The sequence below is a fragment of the Phacochoerus africanus genome, chromosome 4 (genome assembly GCF_016906955.1).
Source record: "Phacochoerus africanus isolate WHEZ1 chromosome 4, ROS_Pafr_v1, whole genome shotgun sequence".
Classification (NCBI taxonomy): domain Eukaryota; kingdom Metazoa; phylum Chordata; class Mammalia; order Artiodactyla; family Suidae; genus Phacochoerus; species Phacochoerus africanus.
The window spans coordinates 139,916,221-139,933,854 of NC_062547.1; the positions used below are offsets into that span (position 1 = coordinate 139,916,221).

At 38.8% G+C, this 17,634-nt stretch overlaps 1 protein-coding gene across 1 annotated transcript in view; it reads left to right on the top strand.

Moving 5' to 3' along the window:
• The first annotated feature begins 3,863 nt into the window (after nt 1-3,863).
• Nucleotides 3,864-17,634, top strand: part of PKD2L2 (polycystin 2 like 2, transient receptor potential cation channel) — a 31,206-nt gene continuing 17,435 nt past the window's right edge. Inside the window, exons 1-6 of the mRNA XM_047778710.1 lie at nt 3,864-4,037; nt 6,102-6,358; nt 9,257-9,478; nt 12,073-12,301; nt 14,465-14,635; nt 14,913-15,094. Of these exons, the coding sequence (XP_047634666.1) occupies nt 3,915-4,037; nt 6,102-6,358; nt 9,257-9,478; nt 12,073-12,301; nt 14,465-14,635; nt 14,913-15,094 (1,184 nt within the window). The 5' untranslated portion in view covers nt 3,864-3,914. The remainder of the gene's footprint in view (nt 4,038-6,101; nt 6,359-9,256; nt 9,479-12,072; nt 12,302-14,464; nt 14,636-14,912; nt 15,095-17,634) is intronic.

The following is a 17,634-nucleotide window of genomic DNA, read 5'->3' on the forward strand; positions in this document are numbered from 1 at the left end:
GCAGACCTTGCCCCAAGGGGACTCTGGTTATTCATCCTCCTCCGTTTCTTCAGGTCTAAAAAGAGGACAAAACACCTACCTTTCAGGAAGGGGCGTGTGAAGACTAACAAGCCAATAAATGTTAAAGACAGTGAAGAAAGGGTAGCCCATAATAATTCCTGCGATTTTTATGACTGACCCCAGGCCCAAAGCCATGTTTGCCCTAGACGCCGCTCCTCTGCGCTAGACAGACGCCGCACTGCCCAGGAGGGCCTCAGGAGAAGCCCTCCAGAAGGTCCTCGGCGCGCACGCGCGCGCGCCTCTTGTGGCGCCGCTGGCGTCCGTCGCGGAGCTGCGGGGCTCGCGCAGGCGCGTGGGCTAGGGGCGCGCGCGAGCCGCGAGACGACCGCGCAGACGCGGCCGGCCTGGGACGGTGGAACGGGCGTTGTTGTCCAGTTCGCCATGGCCGAGGCGTCCCGGTGGCACCTAGGCGGTGAGGGGTACTCCTGGGGAGCGGGTGGGGCAGGGCGGATCCGGTATTAACAAATATTCCAGGTATTCCAAGGAACTATGTAGCCTCATATGTATTCATGCGAGAGATAGGACCTCCAGAACGGTTAGCGGTCCCAGCCTCCCCTTGAGAAGGGGAGAGGGACTGTGGTCCCATTTCACAGACAGGAAAACTGAGTCGCTGAGGGGACATCGCGCCCCTTGCTGTGCCATGACCTTCGCTAGCCTGGCCTTGGAAGACCTTTGCTGATCTAGGGAGTCGTGGCCTTGGCAGGACCCCAGGCTGAGTCCTTTTGTTCCACCTCCAGCAGGAGCCACCCATCCCAAGAAGCAGTGTTGGGTGGAGAAACCGATCAGGGACAAATGAGGGAGTTGTGTTTGCTTTTTCAATTTAAAACAAGAGTGGTGAGCAGACATCGTGTTATATAGCGTCATAAAATGACTGGCCGCTATCACTATGGGAAAGTACTAGTAATTATGCCTCCCTCAGAAAAGTGAGAACAACCAGAAGCCATTGGAGCTTTTCTTCACATAGTGTAAACATCTAAAAGTGCGTATGTTTTTCCATCCCTGTTATTTACGTACATTATAAAGTAAGGAATATTTTTTATTTATATCTCACAGGAACTCCGAAACCTAAGCTGCAGTACAGAAAGGAAGTAGAAATTAGAACCACACTTCAGGAGTTGTTACTCTACTTAATTTTTTTAATAAACTTATGTATATGTAAGTACACAGATTATAGATGAAGATGCTGTTTGAACTAAGAACTTATGTGCAGATGAAAAATAAAACAGGGATTTTATAAAACTATAAGCTTTCAGATACTGAAACATCTCAAAAAATAGAGACACGTTTTAGACATTACGTTAAATTCATTTAGATAGACACTATTTCCGTTTCTTAAGGGGCAAGACTTTAGGTCACAGATGTAATAAAAAGCTTTCTTAGTCAACGCTGATTGAATTATTTCTTTCTGTTGGCAGTTATATCTTGAATATAATTATTCCCTTGAATTGCCAAGTCTTGATTTCTTTTAGTGCAGTACAGATACATTAGCTTAGCTTTAGTTTCATAGGTCAAACTGCAGGGAGTTCCTGTTGTGGCGCAGTGGAAACAAATCCGACTAGGAACCATGAGGTTTCAGGTTTGATCCCAGGCCTTGCTCAGTGGGTTAAGGATCCGGCATTGCTGTGAGTTGTGGTGTAGGTCACAGACGCAGCTCAGATCCTCCGTTGCTGTGGCTGTGGCGTGGTCAGCAGCTGTAGCTCCAATTCGACCCCTAGCCTGGGAACCTCCATGTGCTGCAAGTGCAGCCCTAAAAAGACCAAAAAAAAAAAAAAAAAAAAGCTACAAATGAGGCCTAAGAAGTTAGCCTTGGTGTCTGCTTTGTTCTTTTCCCAAAAGAAAAGAACAAAGAATTAACTTTCGCAAAATTAATTGTAAAATATCCTAGTTCTGAGTTACAGAAGGCATGCAAATCTTTAGGGAGGATCAGGAAAATTCCTCAACTTGCATTCCTCCTATCTATGAGTCAATAGCATTGACTTAATCAGTATTAAAGATACTTTTGTCTTTACAGCCCACAGCATATGGTAGATGTAAACTCAATGGCCAAACTTATCTCATGTTGCTATAGCATACTTATTGGCCATTGTATATCAATTAACTAATTGCATATCAGTATTAATCAATAATATGTAAGGGGGAGCTTGAATTAGATCTTGATTAAAATGATAGCTATAGCGAATGTTATAAATTAAGATAGACTGGAGTTCCCATTGTGACTCAGCAATAATGAACCCAACTAGTATCCATGAGGATGCCAGTTCAATTCCTGGCCTTACTCAGTGGGTTAAGGATTGGGCTTTGCCAAGAGCTGTGGTATGGGTTGCAGATGCAGCTCGGATCCCGTGTTGCTGTGGCGTAGGACAGCAGCTGCAGCCCCAGTGCAACCCCTAGCCTGGGGACTTCATATGCCATGGGTTTGGCCCTGAATAGAAAAAAAATAGAATAATTAATTAAGATAGATTAGTTTTTAGGGGAGTTCCCGTCGTGGCGCAGTGGTTAATGAATCCGACTAGGAAACATGAGGTTGTGGGTTCGGACCCTGGCCTTGCTCAGTGGGTTAAGGATCCAGCGTTGCCATGAGCTGTAGTGTAGGTTGCAAACGCGGCTCGGATCCCGAGTTGCTGTGGCTCTGGCGTAGGCTGGTGGCTACAGCTCCAATTCAACCCCTAGCCTGGGAACCTCCATATGCCACGGGAGCAGCCCAAGAAATGGCAAAAAGACAAAAAATAAAAATTAAAAAAAAAGATTAGTTTTTAAATGATTATTATAGAGCACTTGAAAATGGAAAAATATTTTTAAAATCAGCCATAATCCCATTATTCAGGGATTATTTTTAAAAACAACTTTTATAATAAGGTACAATTAAATCTCCAACAGAATTTGTTAATATTTTGGTATATACAGTGAAATAATATGCAACATTAAAGAACAGAATATTAGTATAGGCTCATGTATGCTATGGAATGATGTTTTATTTCTAAAAATAAAGGGCTTCTAGCAAAAAAATAAAGACATATTTAGTCTACCCTGCTCTAAAACCCACCCACCCATTCCATTTGAAAGAGTGAGAAAGGATACTGGTCAGTGTTCTTTTTAGTCTTATGTGCCAAAACAAAGTTTTAAATGTTCCACATGAATTATCTCACTTCTCATAACAAAACTACGAAGTAGGAGGTATTATCCCTACAGCGGGACTCAAATCATTATCTGTTTGATTTTTAAAGCTCATAGCCTTTAACTACCCACCATATTATGTTGCCTACTCCCAATATTAGGGGAAAAAAAATCCAACTCGCAGAACAATAAATATCTAATTTTGGTAAAAATAGTTGTTTTCTTTATAAGTTTGTATGCATGTAGAAAAATCTAAAGAATATGTGCCATGCTCTAGCAGTGGGACTACAGGAAATTTCTTCCTGTTTTGTATCATTCTATTTTAGTTTTTTATTATTAGTTTTATAATTAGAAAAAATAAAATTGGAGTTCCCATTGTGGCGCAGCAGAAACGAATCTGACTAGGAACCATGAGGTTGCAGGTTCAAGCCCTGGCCTCGATCAGTGGGTTAAGGATACAGCATTGCCATGAGCTGTGGTGCAGGTCACAGACAGGGCTTGGATCTGGCGCTGCTGTGGCTGTGGTGTAGACTGGCAGGTACAGCTCTGATTTCAACCCCTCGCCTGGGAACCTCCATATGCTGCAGGAGCGGCCCTAAAAAGCAAAAAAAAAAAAAAAAATTGAAGTGTCTAAACAAAATTGGGAACAAATTTCATTTTTAATCCTGATCAACACTGAGTTTTTATTTTTTTTTAACACTGAGTTTTTAAACAAATTTTTCTCCTTAGTGACTTTTGGAATGGTAAACCCACATATGTATTACTTAAACAAGGTTATGTCATCTCTATTTTTGGACACATCTGTGCCTGGTGAAGAAAGAACCAACTTTAGGTCTATTCGCAGTATAACTGACTTTTGGAAGGTAAGGTATTATGTGACTGTGGATGAACTAACTTTAGGTATTGCATAAATAACACTTGGCACACAGAGTAGGCACTTGATACATATTGAAGGAATGAGTAAAAATAAATGTCATTTCCTTAACTATTAGAATCAATCAACTCGTGTTTTTTGAGAACCTGTGATTTCCGTGTAATAGAGTTCTTCCAACTAAAAAAAAAGATACAACTAAAAAAAGTATCTTGTGGTGCAGCAGGTTAAGGATCCAACAGTCTCACTGCAGTGGCTTGGATTGCTAAAGTGGTGCGGGTTCAGTCCCTGACCCAGGAACTTCTGCATGCCACAGACATGACGGAAAAATAAACTACTTTAAAAAAATAAATAAAATTGGGAGTTCCCGTCATGGCGCAGTGGTTAGCGAATCCGACTAGGAACCATGAGGTTGCGGGTTCGATCCCTGGCCTTGCTCAGTGGGTTAAGGATCCGGCATTGCCATGAACTGTGGTGTAGGTCACAGACACAGCTCGGATCCCGCATTGCTGTTGCTGTGGTATAGGCTGGCAGCTGTAGTTCCAATTCAACCCCTAGCCTGGGAACCTCCATATGCCTTGGGTGCAGGTCTAAAAAGCTAAAAAAATAATAATAATAATAAAAATAATAATAAATAAAAATAAATAAAATTGTATATAGTGAAAATTACTATTAAAAATTCCTTGGAAATTCCCTTTGTAGCTCAGTAGTTAACGAACCCAACTAGAATCCATAGGATGCGGGTTCAATCCCTGGCCTCACTCAGTGGGATAAGGATCCAGCTTTGCCATGAGCTGTGGTATAGGTCACAGATGCGGCTCAGATCCCACATTGCTGTGGCTGTGCAATAGGTTGGCAGCTACAGCTTCGATTCATCTGCTAACATGGGAACTTCCATAAGCTGCAGGTGTGGCCCTAAAAAGCAAGATAGAAAAAAAATTATTTAAATTGCCCATATATTGAAATATATGTGATTTTGGTATATATCCCTGAACTGTGTGTGAATGTACACTTTATAATAAAGAGTACATACACAAACTTTTCGTGTTTTTAACTGCAGAAGAGTGTCACTCCTTTAGCTTTAACAGACTTATTTTTTTCTGTTACACTTAACAAAATGATCACATTATGAGGAAAGAACAGTTAAGGGAACAGCAGTTTGAGGTATCCCAAATCCCGAACATTAGGACATACATGGAAGAGGTAGGGAAAGCTTTCCAGAGGTGATCACAATTCAGTTGACTTGTAAAGGATGAATAACAGAAGGACATTCTAGGAAGAATAAATAATATGTACTCCAAGTACTTCATCATATGGAGTTAGGTTTGGCATTACAGGCATATAGAAGATGAGGTGGGAAAGCCTGAACTGGCAGTTGGACAGAGGTATAATCATGAATGCCATGGTAGGAATTTGAAACTTAGCAAGGAGACAGTGTCATTTCCTGAGAGTGAGAGAAGTGTGAGGTGAGGCAAACGATTAGAACGACTGGTTTAGGCCAGGGGAAATAGGAATGAATGATAGGAAACCTTCCCTAAGACAAGAAGAGCTCACCTGCTTCTTTTTCATTGTGCCATCTTGAGGTATGTACATGGCCAGTGGCAAATAAGGCAAAGGCAGGAAAGAAAAAGTGAACCCTGGGCTTGGGATCTCTTAGAAGGAGCAGATGGGACAGAGCCAGAAGCAGTCACTACTGCCAGAGTTGGAGGGGAAAGAGGGGGACACATAATTTTGAGGTGAACTCATGAATTATGGCTATGCCCAGTCCTGATGCTCATGTATTGGGGAGAGTTTTCAGTATACCTCTCCGAGAAGGGTTATGGAACTGGGTGAGTTAATACTTGTGCTTAGAGCAGTACATATTATTAAGTACCCAGTAAATGTTAACCATCTTCAACATCATCATTACCATTAATGGTGACTTGGTTAATAATTTTATACTCATCCTCAACATCATTAACTTTTACCCTCTTATGGATAACAGCATGAGTGTAGATTCTGTTATAAGTTGACATGAAAATATTTTTCCAATAACATCTACCTTTTCTATATGAAGTTTATGGAAGGACCGTTTCTGGAAGGTCTGTACTGGGACTCATGGTACAATAGCAACAATTTGTATGATTTAAAGAACACCAGTCGCATCTACTATGAGAACATACTTTTAGGAGTCCCCAGAGTCCGTCAACTAAAAGTCCGAAACAACACATGCAAGGTCTATTCATCCTTTCAGTCCTTGATGAATGAATGTTATGACAAATATACTTCTAAAAATGAAGATCTGTCTGATTTTGGCCTTAAATCTGATTCTGAGTAAGTAGTGTAAAATTACATTTAACTTTTTCTAGCAGCTTACCATTGTATCTTCAAATAATTGTAAAAATATATCTATTTTCTAAATAATATCCACAGGGGGCTGGCAGCTAAGGGGACTCAATAATGGTATCAAAGGAAGACAGTGTTGGAATTCCCATTGTGGCACAGTAGAAATGAATCTAATATCCATGAGGATGCAGGTTCAATCCCTGGCCTCGCTCAGTGGGTCAGGGATCCAGCATTGCTGTGAGCTGTGGTGCAGATCACAGATGCTACGCAGATCCTGCATTGCGGTGGCTGTGGTGTAGGCTGACAGCTGTAGCTCTGGTCCAACCCCTGGCCTGGGAACTCACATATGCCGTGAGCGCAGCCCTAAAAAAGAAAAAAAAAAGTGTTTAGAAAAAGAAGACTAAACCTGGTTTCTTGTTTGTTTACCAAAGGATGTAAAATGGCTTTTTTGTTTGTTTTCTGACTGTGGCGTATGAAGTGCCAAGTTATACTGGACACAGGGAAAAGCGCCCATTTTTGCTTTAACAATACTCAGGCAGCTTTTCTGGTTCTAGCAAGATGCTCTCAAGCACATCCCAAATGCTTCTTAGGATCCCCAGGGAGTGTCTTCGGTGTGTCTGCTGCTTTCTCACTCATACTTCAGTGATATCTTCTATTGTTGCCAGTATTTAAAGGGGGCAGTTATGCTTCACAGACGCTGCATCTGATGATGCCTGCCAAAGATATTATGGCCACATTCTCAAAAGTGGCTGAGGCTAATGCTGCTACAGACTCATGTCTATACTTTATATGGAAAATGTAAAAGCCCAAAGCCACTGACACTACCTCCCCTTAAGGTATCACTGCTGGTATCATTGCTTTTAAGATCCAATGATAATCACAGAGACAAAGAGCATGTCTTCAAAAATTTGATATTTGTCAAAGCAATGCAAATATTTACAAAGGCCTAAAAGTCAGTTATTTAACTACACATTTTAATTTGATCTCAAGACTTATCTGTTAGGTATTCTATTGTAATATTCCAAATTTTCATAACTACAAACAATTTAAATACCAAAATTAACATTATAGATTTGGGGAGTTCCCATAGTGGCACAGCAGAAACAAATCCAACTAGGAACTATGAGGTGGTGGGTTCGATTCCTGGCCTCTCTCAGTGGGTCAAGGATCTGGCATTGCTGTGAGCTGTGGTGAAGGCTGCAGACACGGCTCGGATCTGGCTTTGCTGTGGCTGTGGTGTATGCCAGCAACTACAGTTCCGATTAGACCCCTGGCCTGGGAACCTCCACCCACCCTCCTTTTTAGGGTACATCCCTAAAAAGACCAAAAAAAAAAAATTATACATTTGGAATTACAATATGTGTCATTTCTTAGCAACCAAAATAGGAATCAGTTTGTGGGGAGTTACCATCGTGGCTCTGTGGTAACAAACCCAGCTAGTATCCATGAGGATTTGGGTTCAATCCCTGGCCTCACTCAGTGGGTTAAGGATCCGGTGTTGCTGTGAGAGCCATGAGCTGTGGTGTAGGTTGCAGACATGGCTCAGATCCCACGTTGCTGTGGCTGTGGTGTAGGCCAGCAGCTGCAGCTCCAATTTGACCCCTAACCTGGGAACTTCCATATGCTGTGGGTGCAGCCCTAAAAAGACAAAAAAAAAAAAAAAAAAAAAAGAATTGATTTGTGTTTGTCTTTCTAAAATGTAACATTCATTAATTAAAAATAGTTTAAGGAGTTCCCATCATGGCACAGCGGAAATGAATCCGACTAGGAACCATGATGTGGTGGGTTCGATCCCTGGCCTTGCTCAGTGGGTTAAGGATCTGGTGTTGCTCTGAGCTATGGTGTAGGTTGCAGACCAGGCTTGGATCTGGTGTTGTTGTGGCTTCTAATCCTAGCGAATCCTAGCTGTGGTATAGGCCGGCAGCTGCAGCTCCAATTCAACCCCTAGCCTGGGAACCTCCGTGTGCTGCTGGTGCGACCCTAAAAACCAAAAATAAATAAGTAAATAAAAATCAAAAAAATAAAAAAAGTTTAAAAAATTGGAAGTAGGAGAGGGTTGTTTTAACAGATGTTTTTGTTTTAGTTTAATAATCATGTGAAAACACTCAAAAATACAACTACAGCATTTTCATTAAACAAGAGTATTTTTTCTTAGTGATATCACTTTTTTCTTTTATGCTGAAAACAAGCATAGTTTTATAATAGAAAAGTAAGTTTAAGCAGAGCATCTTTGGATAACTGTTCAGATCTATTTTTGGAGACTGAATAGGGACTGAAATGAAGGGTCAAGACTTTATCTTTGTTATCCCATAACTAAGTTAAAAGTAGAATGGAAATAAAATTTAGTTTATAGAGATTTTACTTTGTGTACTTTTATTAAAATAAGGTGTTTATATAATAATATAGACAATGTAACAGTTTTTATGCAGGATTTATAAATGGCATACGGACTTTAGAAGGCAGACTGTGAAGCACCTTTTTCCCATACTCAGGTATTTCTGAATAAAATCGCTTCCTATTCTTGTCCTACTCAAAGACTCAAAATTTCATAAAACAACAGAGACAACATGTTAGGGAAAAAAAATCCATCATTATTTTCTAGATTTCAAGTTCCCTGAGGCAGGAGATGGATTTAAATTTTTTTTCTCAAAGCATATAGTCCAGTGTGTTGCCCACAATAAGCACTAAAAAATGGAAATATATTAACTCTTAATCCTTTTAGCTTAATCCTTAAGTCATTGTCTTGCTTCAAAATTACAATACTTATGAACTTAGTACTGCTTTAAGAAAAAAACTACTACTTTTAAAACAAAGCTTAGCTTAAATTCTTAGATACTCCTCAGTCAGGCTTTCTCATCTCTCCTTTATTCTTTTTATATCTAACAGATGGAAGTACTCCACTCCTAATAGGAGCTCCCCTTGGCACTGGGGATTTGTTGGTATATACCGAAATGGGGGATATATTTTCACTTTATCAAAATCAAAATCTGAAACCCTAAGCAAGTTCATTAACCTTCGACTGAACAGCTGGATCACAAGAAGCACTAGAGTTATTTTTATTGATTTTTCATTATACAATGCTAATGTAAATCTGTTTTGCATTATCAGGTGAGTGATTCAAAACATCTTATTAGTATACTGAATTTAAAGAGCCCTCATTAGAGTTTCCAGTTTGTGTATGTTTGTATTGAGATGAAAATGACAAGCTCCAAAATAAATATAATGCAGTTCTGCCAATAATGAAAGAGGAGAAAAAGCAACGTCATATTCATTATTTCACCATTTCAAGATATATTCCAGAACTGGAGAATTACACATAATATGTTAGTTTTATATTACTTAAGAATGTATAGTGTTATTTCTTGTTATTTTATAGCTGGACAGTTCTAACATTTAGCCCTAATGATTTCTTCCTTTATATCAGATCATTCAATTCTGTTGATTTCCTTTCAGAATGAGCTTCTTTATTAAGTTATTAATTTTTGTCTCACAAATAAACAGTTTGTTTCAAACGATATATAGCAGTAGCCAGCACCCTAGAAATGATTAGAGCCTGTGGTGATTTGCAAAAAAGGCCCCAACTCTTTACACCTTTGTCATGTAAACTTGCAGTGCACTGTCACCCAGGGTAGGGTGCCCTGCCCCAGATCTTATGACTGGGCTCAACCACGTGACTTGCTTTGGTCAATGGTATGTCAGCAGATATGACACAAGCAGAAGCTTGAAATGTACTTACTTTCTTGTACTTCTGCTATTGCGCGAGAAGGACATGGCTGGGCTAACCTGTTAGAGTCAAGAGAAGGATGAGACATCCTCTCCTGAGGAGGAGGAGAGAGAACCAATGAAAGAGAAAAAATTATTTCCATAGATCTGATTACCATAGGTCATCTTCCTAATCTGGCCCATGGTATGTGGCTGAGGCCTGGGTTAAGGACAAACACTGGCAAGGGAAATAGATTGATTGAATCTGCCTGGGGATTGAGTTGGTTTCCTCTAGATGATCTGGGAATAGATGGATGCCTGATATAGTTAGGATTCTATTAGAAAGGAGGAATGGGATAATGACCGCTAGACAGGGCAACAACAGGGTCCACTAAGTCTCAGTGAGCCACTTTTCTCTCATGAGTCTTACATTTTTAGTCTGAATGGAATATGGAATTGGAGTTTACTCTGATTAGGGAATTCTTCCCTTGTGCAACAGTGATGGCGAAATGTAACCACAGCCTTTAAAATTTGTAAAAATGAAAGCAAATGAATTACCTTCAGCAGCCAGTGGACATTCTATCCTTTCTTTTCTTTCAGGGAATCACATTCTTACCAACATTAATCACGCTTCCCAATAGCCCTGGTAGGGATAAAGTAAAGAATACAAATCACTTCTACATTATAAATAAAAATAGAAACATTGGTATAACTGGCTTAAAGTCACATGAAGAACTCCTTGTAATACTAGATCAAATCCATATTTTCTGCTTCTAAGTTTTATAATAATGTTCAGTGTTACTTTTTTTCTTTTTTGGCCACTCCTGTAGCATGTGAAAGTTCCCCGACCACAGGTGAACCCATGCCACTGCAGTAACCCGAACCAACCCACTGAGCCACAAAGGAACTCTTCTATTTTACCTTTTAAAATGTTATTTTTTTTAAAGAAACTTCAGCAGATTTTGAAACTTTTAGCTGGTAGTATATCTAATCAGCAGTTGTTTGTACACTAAGACCTTATCCACTTATCTTCCTTTTGTACACCTATATGGTAAACTAAACTGCATGTACACCCTTTTTCACCTTTTGTTTACTCACCTACACTTGAGATCAAAATATTGTTTCTTTCACTTCACTTATTTATCCAATATTGCATGCCTGCTATATGCAAGTTGGAAAAAAAGTCCTATTTTCTATTTGTTAGCTACTTGTTTTGGTCTTGTTTTTGTTTTTTTGGCAGCACCTTATCCCAGTATATGTAAGATTTGCTAATATCTTTAGGCAGGAATAATTACTTCGTGACATTGTGATTGAGATAATGGTTCTTTAAATTATTGCCAATTCTTAATTATCTGCAGTTCTAGGAGAACACTAGAAATTTCAGTGAACTACCTCAAAATCTTTTTACAGTTAGTGTTGGAATTAATCTTTATACTTCTATTTGCATATAGATCTTTGTATCCAACATCCAGTGCCTAAAGTAAACAGAAAACATCTGCTTTAGTAACATGTTATCTTAACATTCAGAAACAAGAAGTATCTCTGTTAAGCTGAACGGGGAGAGTGTATTTCCATCCTCTGAAATATTCAAGAATTACATACTGGGGGAGTCCTGATGCAGGAACTCAAAGTGTAGCATGTTCTTGAATACAATTTCATTCTCTTTTGGGCATAAACTAGTATCCCAGTTATGAATGAGCAATCAAAACACAGAAGAGAATGAATATCTAGCTAAAATCACATCTTACTTTCTCATTTACACTAGTCTTTGACCACTTGGAACTTTCAGAGTACCAAAAAAAAAAAAAAAATGTGGGGGCATTAAGAAAGAAGTAAATCCACTAGAAATTTTTAATTGAGCCCATAACCCTGAGAAAACACATTTTGTTCAAAATAACTGATTAAAGTATAAAACATCACTGATTAGAAATTTCAGTTGAGTTAGGAACTAAAATATAAATCCTTGAAATGCAGTTACTTTCACATATCTCATTTTACAGATTGGTGGCAGAGTTCCCTGCAACTGGAGGAATACTTACTTCATGGCAGTTTTATTCTGTGAAGCTCCTCAGATACGTTAGCAACTATGATTATTTTATTGCTTCCTGTGAAATCATATTTTGTATTTTTCTTATTGTCTTCACAACACAGGAAATCCAAAAAATGAGAGAATTTAAATCTGCCTATTTCCAAAGTATTTGGAATTGGCTGGAATTACTACTTTTGGTGGTAAGTATATATTCACGTATATGGTTGAAGGGACTAACACCTGAACCCACTAATGAGGGAGGTGTGAAAAGGAGAATCGGAGTTCCCTTCGTGGTGCAGTGGAAACGAATCCAACTAGGAACCATGAGGTTGCGGGTTTGATCCCTGGCCGTGCTCAGTGGGTTAAGGATCCAGTGTTGCTGTGAGGGCCATGAGCTGCGGTGGTCGCAGACGAGGCTCGGATCCCACGTTGCTGGCGTAGGCTGGCGGCTATGGCTCTGATTAGACCCCTAGCCTGGGAACCTCCATATGCCGCGAGTGCGGCCCTAGAAGGACAAAAGACTAAATAAATAAATAAATAAGAGAATCATCTATTCACCTGGGGCTTATTTTAAAAGCTGTACAGGAGTTCCCGTCGTGGCGCAGTGGTTAATGAATCCGACTAGGAACCATGAGGTTGCGGGTTCGGTCCCTGCCCTTGCTCAGTGGGTTAACGATCCGGCGTTGCCATGAGCTGTGGTGTAGGTTGCAGACGCGGCTCGGATCCTGCGTTGCTGTGGCTCTGGCGTAGGCCGGTGGCTGTAGCTCCAATTCGACCCCTAGCCTGGGAACCTCCATATGCCGTGGGAGCGGCCCAAGAAATAGCAAAAAGACAAAAATAAATAAATAAATAAAAGCTGTACAAAATCTATCATAAAATAAACTGTCATAGTACATACTAATGGTATCCAAAAGGGAGAAATCAGATTTTTTTTTTTTTCTGATTTTGTTCTTGGAAGGACTAACAAACCTGGAGGAATAGGTGATTCCAAAGGTATTTTGATTTAATGGGCACAGTAGGTCTCCCTATCCCAACTCAAAAAGAAGTATTTTCCTTGCATCATAAGTAATGATTCTTTTAGGGCAGGCACTCTTCTATGTCACTCAGACCTGCTGTCCTCTTTGCACTGATTTTTGAAAGAATAGGCAAAAGACAAGCCTCGGCAGAATATTGAAGGCAAGATGGGAGGTAAGGTTTGAGCAGCCAGAGGGTAGCTTGTGGACACAGAAGATGCCACCAGGATTGCAGAGATAGTCCCTGAAAGAAACTGCAAAGACTGCCAGTTCTTATTACTGGAAAATACTAAAATAAACCTAGAGGTGTGGGCATGGTAGGACATAATAAGAGCTTGGTTTTAGGAACAATGAACAACATTCTGGCTTATACAATCTGATCAGTCATTTCTTTATTGGCCCTTAGTTATAGCCAATCCAGTAAGTATGTATTTGTTTATCAAAACCAAGTAAGTCTCTCATAGTCAGAAAGTGTACCTCTATAATATATCCAATCATAGTTAATGTAGGGCATAGCATTAAATGTTTAACTGAGTATTTTAGGGAAGAGAAATCAAAGGAAAATTTTCATGACAGTTATAAAACTGATACCTAAGGTAATATGGTTCTAAAATCCTCTTCTAAAAAAGATTTGTTAAAGAGCTCTAAAACAGTTTATTTTTTTGGAACTGTAAAAAAAAAAATTCTGGTAGCATTATATGGTGAAAAACATTACACTCTCAGGCATCATGTAGTTATATATGGAACAGGAGTTCTTACAGCCTGGTCAGAATTATATAATCGTGAGTTTCTGTTGTGGTGCAGCGGAAATGAATCCAACTAGAAACCGTGAGGTTGTGGGTTTGATCCCTGGCCTTGCTCAGTGGGTTAAGGATCTGGCATTGCTGTGAGCTGTGGTGCAGGTCACCAAGGTGACTTGGATCTGGCGTTGCTGTGGCTGTGACGTAGGCTGGCAGCTACAGCTCCAATTAGACCCCTAGCCTGGGACCCTCCATATGCCGTGGGTACAGCCCTAAAAAAAAAAAAAAAACACAACTATATAATCATTTTATATAGTTGTGTTTTATGACTCAAAGACACAAAAAGGCAGATGGGTTAGGATGGCCAGGCAATCAACAGTTTACTTTTTTAAGTCTTTGCTTTTTTTTTTTTTTTTTTTACTATTATGATAACTATGCTGCCTTAAACTTTTTAAAAATGAAGCTTTCATTTATGTAGAAGCCAATGTCTATCTCTCCCTTCCTTTTTACTGAGCTTTTAATGAAACTTTTCATGTGTTTCTTCATAGGCTATAGGAGATTTAGAGGTAGGAATAATCTCTAATTTAACCTTCCTTATTTTCCCATTTAGTTGTGTTTTGTGGCCATTGTCTTCAACGTGTACTGTAATACACAAATTTCTCTCTTGCTTGGACAGCTGTTAAAAAATACTGAAAAATATTCAGACTTCTATTTTCTTGCATACTGGCACATTTATTACAACAATATAATCGCCATAACCATCTTCTTTGCATGGATAAAGGTATTTATATTTTATCAAATATAACAGGTTAGATATAAATTTTATTATATAATAAAATAGCTTAAACTATAAATTATGAAAAAAAAAGATATCCTTAAATATACAGTAATTTTAAAAGCAATTTGACTTTGTAATGATTGCTGGCAAATCATCAAACACTCTTGGCTATTGTTAAGCACCTCTTTTAAATTGAAGCAGATTTCTCAGAAATTAACTTAGGCTAAGCAATTGTAATCTTTAATATTCTTCTATTTCAATTAACTTTGTTCTTTTTCAGATATTCAAATTCATAAGCTTTAACAAGACAATGTCTCAGCTGTCATCGACTCTGTCCCGCTGTATGAAAGATATAGTAGGATTTGCCATCATGTTTTTTATAATATTCTTTGCTTACGCCCAGTTGGGATTTCTTGTTTTTGGATCACAGGTTGATGACTTTTCCACTTTTCAAAATTCCATGTAAGCTCTTATTATAAATGTAATTATATTTTCCAGTTTCTAACAAAAAATTATGGAAAGGCCCGTGATAAGTATAAACATATGCTTTAATAAGTTAAAATATGATTTGATATTTTCACTGATGGTTAAGTATGTGTCACACTCAAAGTACAGTTAGGCACTGAAATACCCAAATGGATGGTGTTATCCATCTTTCCATTGTTAGTTAGAAAAATAATTTTCTCTTTTCACTAGATATGAAAATTTTACCTATGATAAAAGAAACATGTCTCTGTAGTATTCTTTGGGCAAAAGAAAAATTAAGTGTATTTTTTAGAGAGCTCTAGTTTTAGAATCCTTTTATTGATATTGATCTAACTGTCCTTTGCTGATGTGGCAAATCTGAGTTTTAAAAATAATTTTATACACATAAAGCCATCAACTTATAGAACTAATTAGCTAGAATTCCTAGAAAAGTATTCAGATGTCTTTAAAAGTGAAAAATTTTAGTAAATTTACTTCCCTTTTTGAGTAAAGCAAGTTCTGTCTGTATAAAAACATTATGGTAGGCTAAAATATCAGTTCTCAAATGTGTTCTGTGCAGTCTACACCAACACTGGGGAAAAACAGCTTCATATTTAAGTAAAATTGGGAAATTTTGCATCATTCTTTTAGAAATTTGCAGTGCACGGTAACATACGGCTCTGAGAAAAACTGCAATAACTTTCTTACCTTTAGTTAAGAATTCCCCAAACTTGGAGTTCCCATTGTGGCTCAGTGGTAAAGAACCCGACTAGTATCTGTGAGGGTGGGGATCGATCCCTGGCTTCACTCAGGGGGTTAAGTATCCAATGTTGCCGTGAGTTGTGGTGTAGGTCATGGACATGGCTTGGATCCCACCTTGCTGTTTCTGCGGCTGTGGTATAGGTCGGCAGTTGCAGCTCCGATTTGACCCATAGCCTGAGAACTTCCATATGCCATGGGTGTGACCCTAAAAAGCAAAAAAAAAAAAATTCCCCAAACCAAATTTGTTGCCACAGCTCTGGCAAAGGTCACAGCTGCAGCTCGGTTTTCCATGGCCAGGGAACTTCCATATGCCATGGGTGAGGCCATTACAAACAAGAAGAATTCCCAAAATTCATTTGTCCATGGCTCTTTTACTCAATTTGGGATAAATTTTAGTCAAAAAAATTTATCACGTTGCCCTCTTTTCATCATCCACATGTAAATAAGTACTAATTGTTTGAAATTTAATAAAATTTTTCTGAAACAACCCTTTACTAAATCAATAGTGAAAAGAAGAGTAGACTAGGAACCAAGAGGATGTAATTCTACTTTCCAGTTCTGCCACTAGCTTTTTAATTTTCCAGACTTTAATTTCTTTATCTGTAAAAGAATCACTCTCAAAGGTCCTTTCCAACTTCAAATGACCTATAATTTGAGAAGCCTATTTACCTTGTCCCGAGAGAGAAATGTCTGCACTTTCACCAATTTTCGGTCCTTTCCTAGGATCTTAATATAAATATTAATTAGAAAACTAAGTAGTATTGGACATTAAATATAAATGTAGTCATTTACAGAACCTTGGAAATATGTCTTACCTTGGATAATGAGAGGAAATAAAGTATAAGGCACAAAGTAAACAAAAAACTGGAATGGATTGATAAGGAGATTTCTGCTTTTGATAATACCATACTAGGTTATTCAGATCAACCTATTCGCAACTGTTCAAAAAGCTGGATGAAATAGGGAGTTCCTGTTGTGGTGTAGCAGAAGTCAATCCAACTAGTATCCATGAGGATGCAGGTTCATGGCCTCTCTCAGTGAGTCAGGGATCCTGTGTTGCCATGAGCTGTGGTGTAGGTTGCAGACCTGCAGCTCCGATCCCACACTGCCATGGCTGTGGCATAGGCCGCAAGCTGTAGCTCTGATTCAACCCCTAGCCCAGGAACTTCCATATGCTGCACATGTGGCTCTAAATAAAAGCAAAAAGCTGGATGAAATACAGGAAACATTAAAGAGCTAACAAAAATTGAGTGGGCAAAATCAGGAAGCAAGAACCCAGAAAAGTAAACCCAGCATCTAAAGCTACTTTTGCCCTGAAAGCTTTTTGTAAAGTTAAAAAAGACTTTTAAAATTTAAGTACACGTAACACAAATTTTGCCATCTTGTTTTGAAGTGTAGAGTGAAGTAGATTCATATGTTCAATCTTCACCATCATTCATCTCCAGAAAGCTTTTTATCTTGTAAAACTGAAACTCTATACTCATTAAACAAGAACTCTCCATTTCCCTCCTTACTCCAGCCCCTGGCAACCACCATTCTCCTTTTGTTTCTATGATTTTGATTACTCTAGGTACCTAGTAGAATCGTACAGTATTTGTCCTTTTATGACTAATGTATTCCACTTAGGTCTTCAAGATTCACCAGTGTTGTAGAATATGTCAGAATTTCCTTCTTTTTTGAGACTGAATAATATTCCATTGTATGTATATACCTCATTTTGTTTATCCATTATTCTGTCAATGACAGTTGGGTTGCTTCCATATTTTGCTATTATG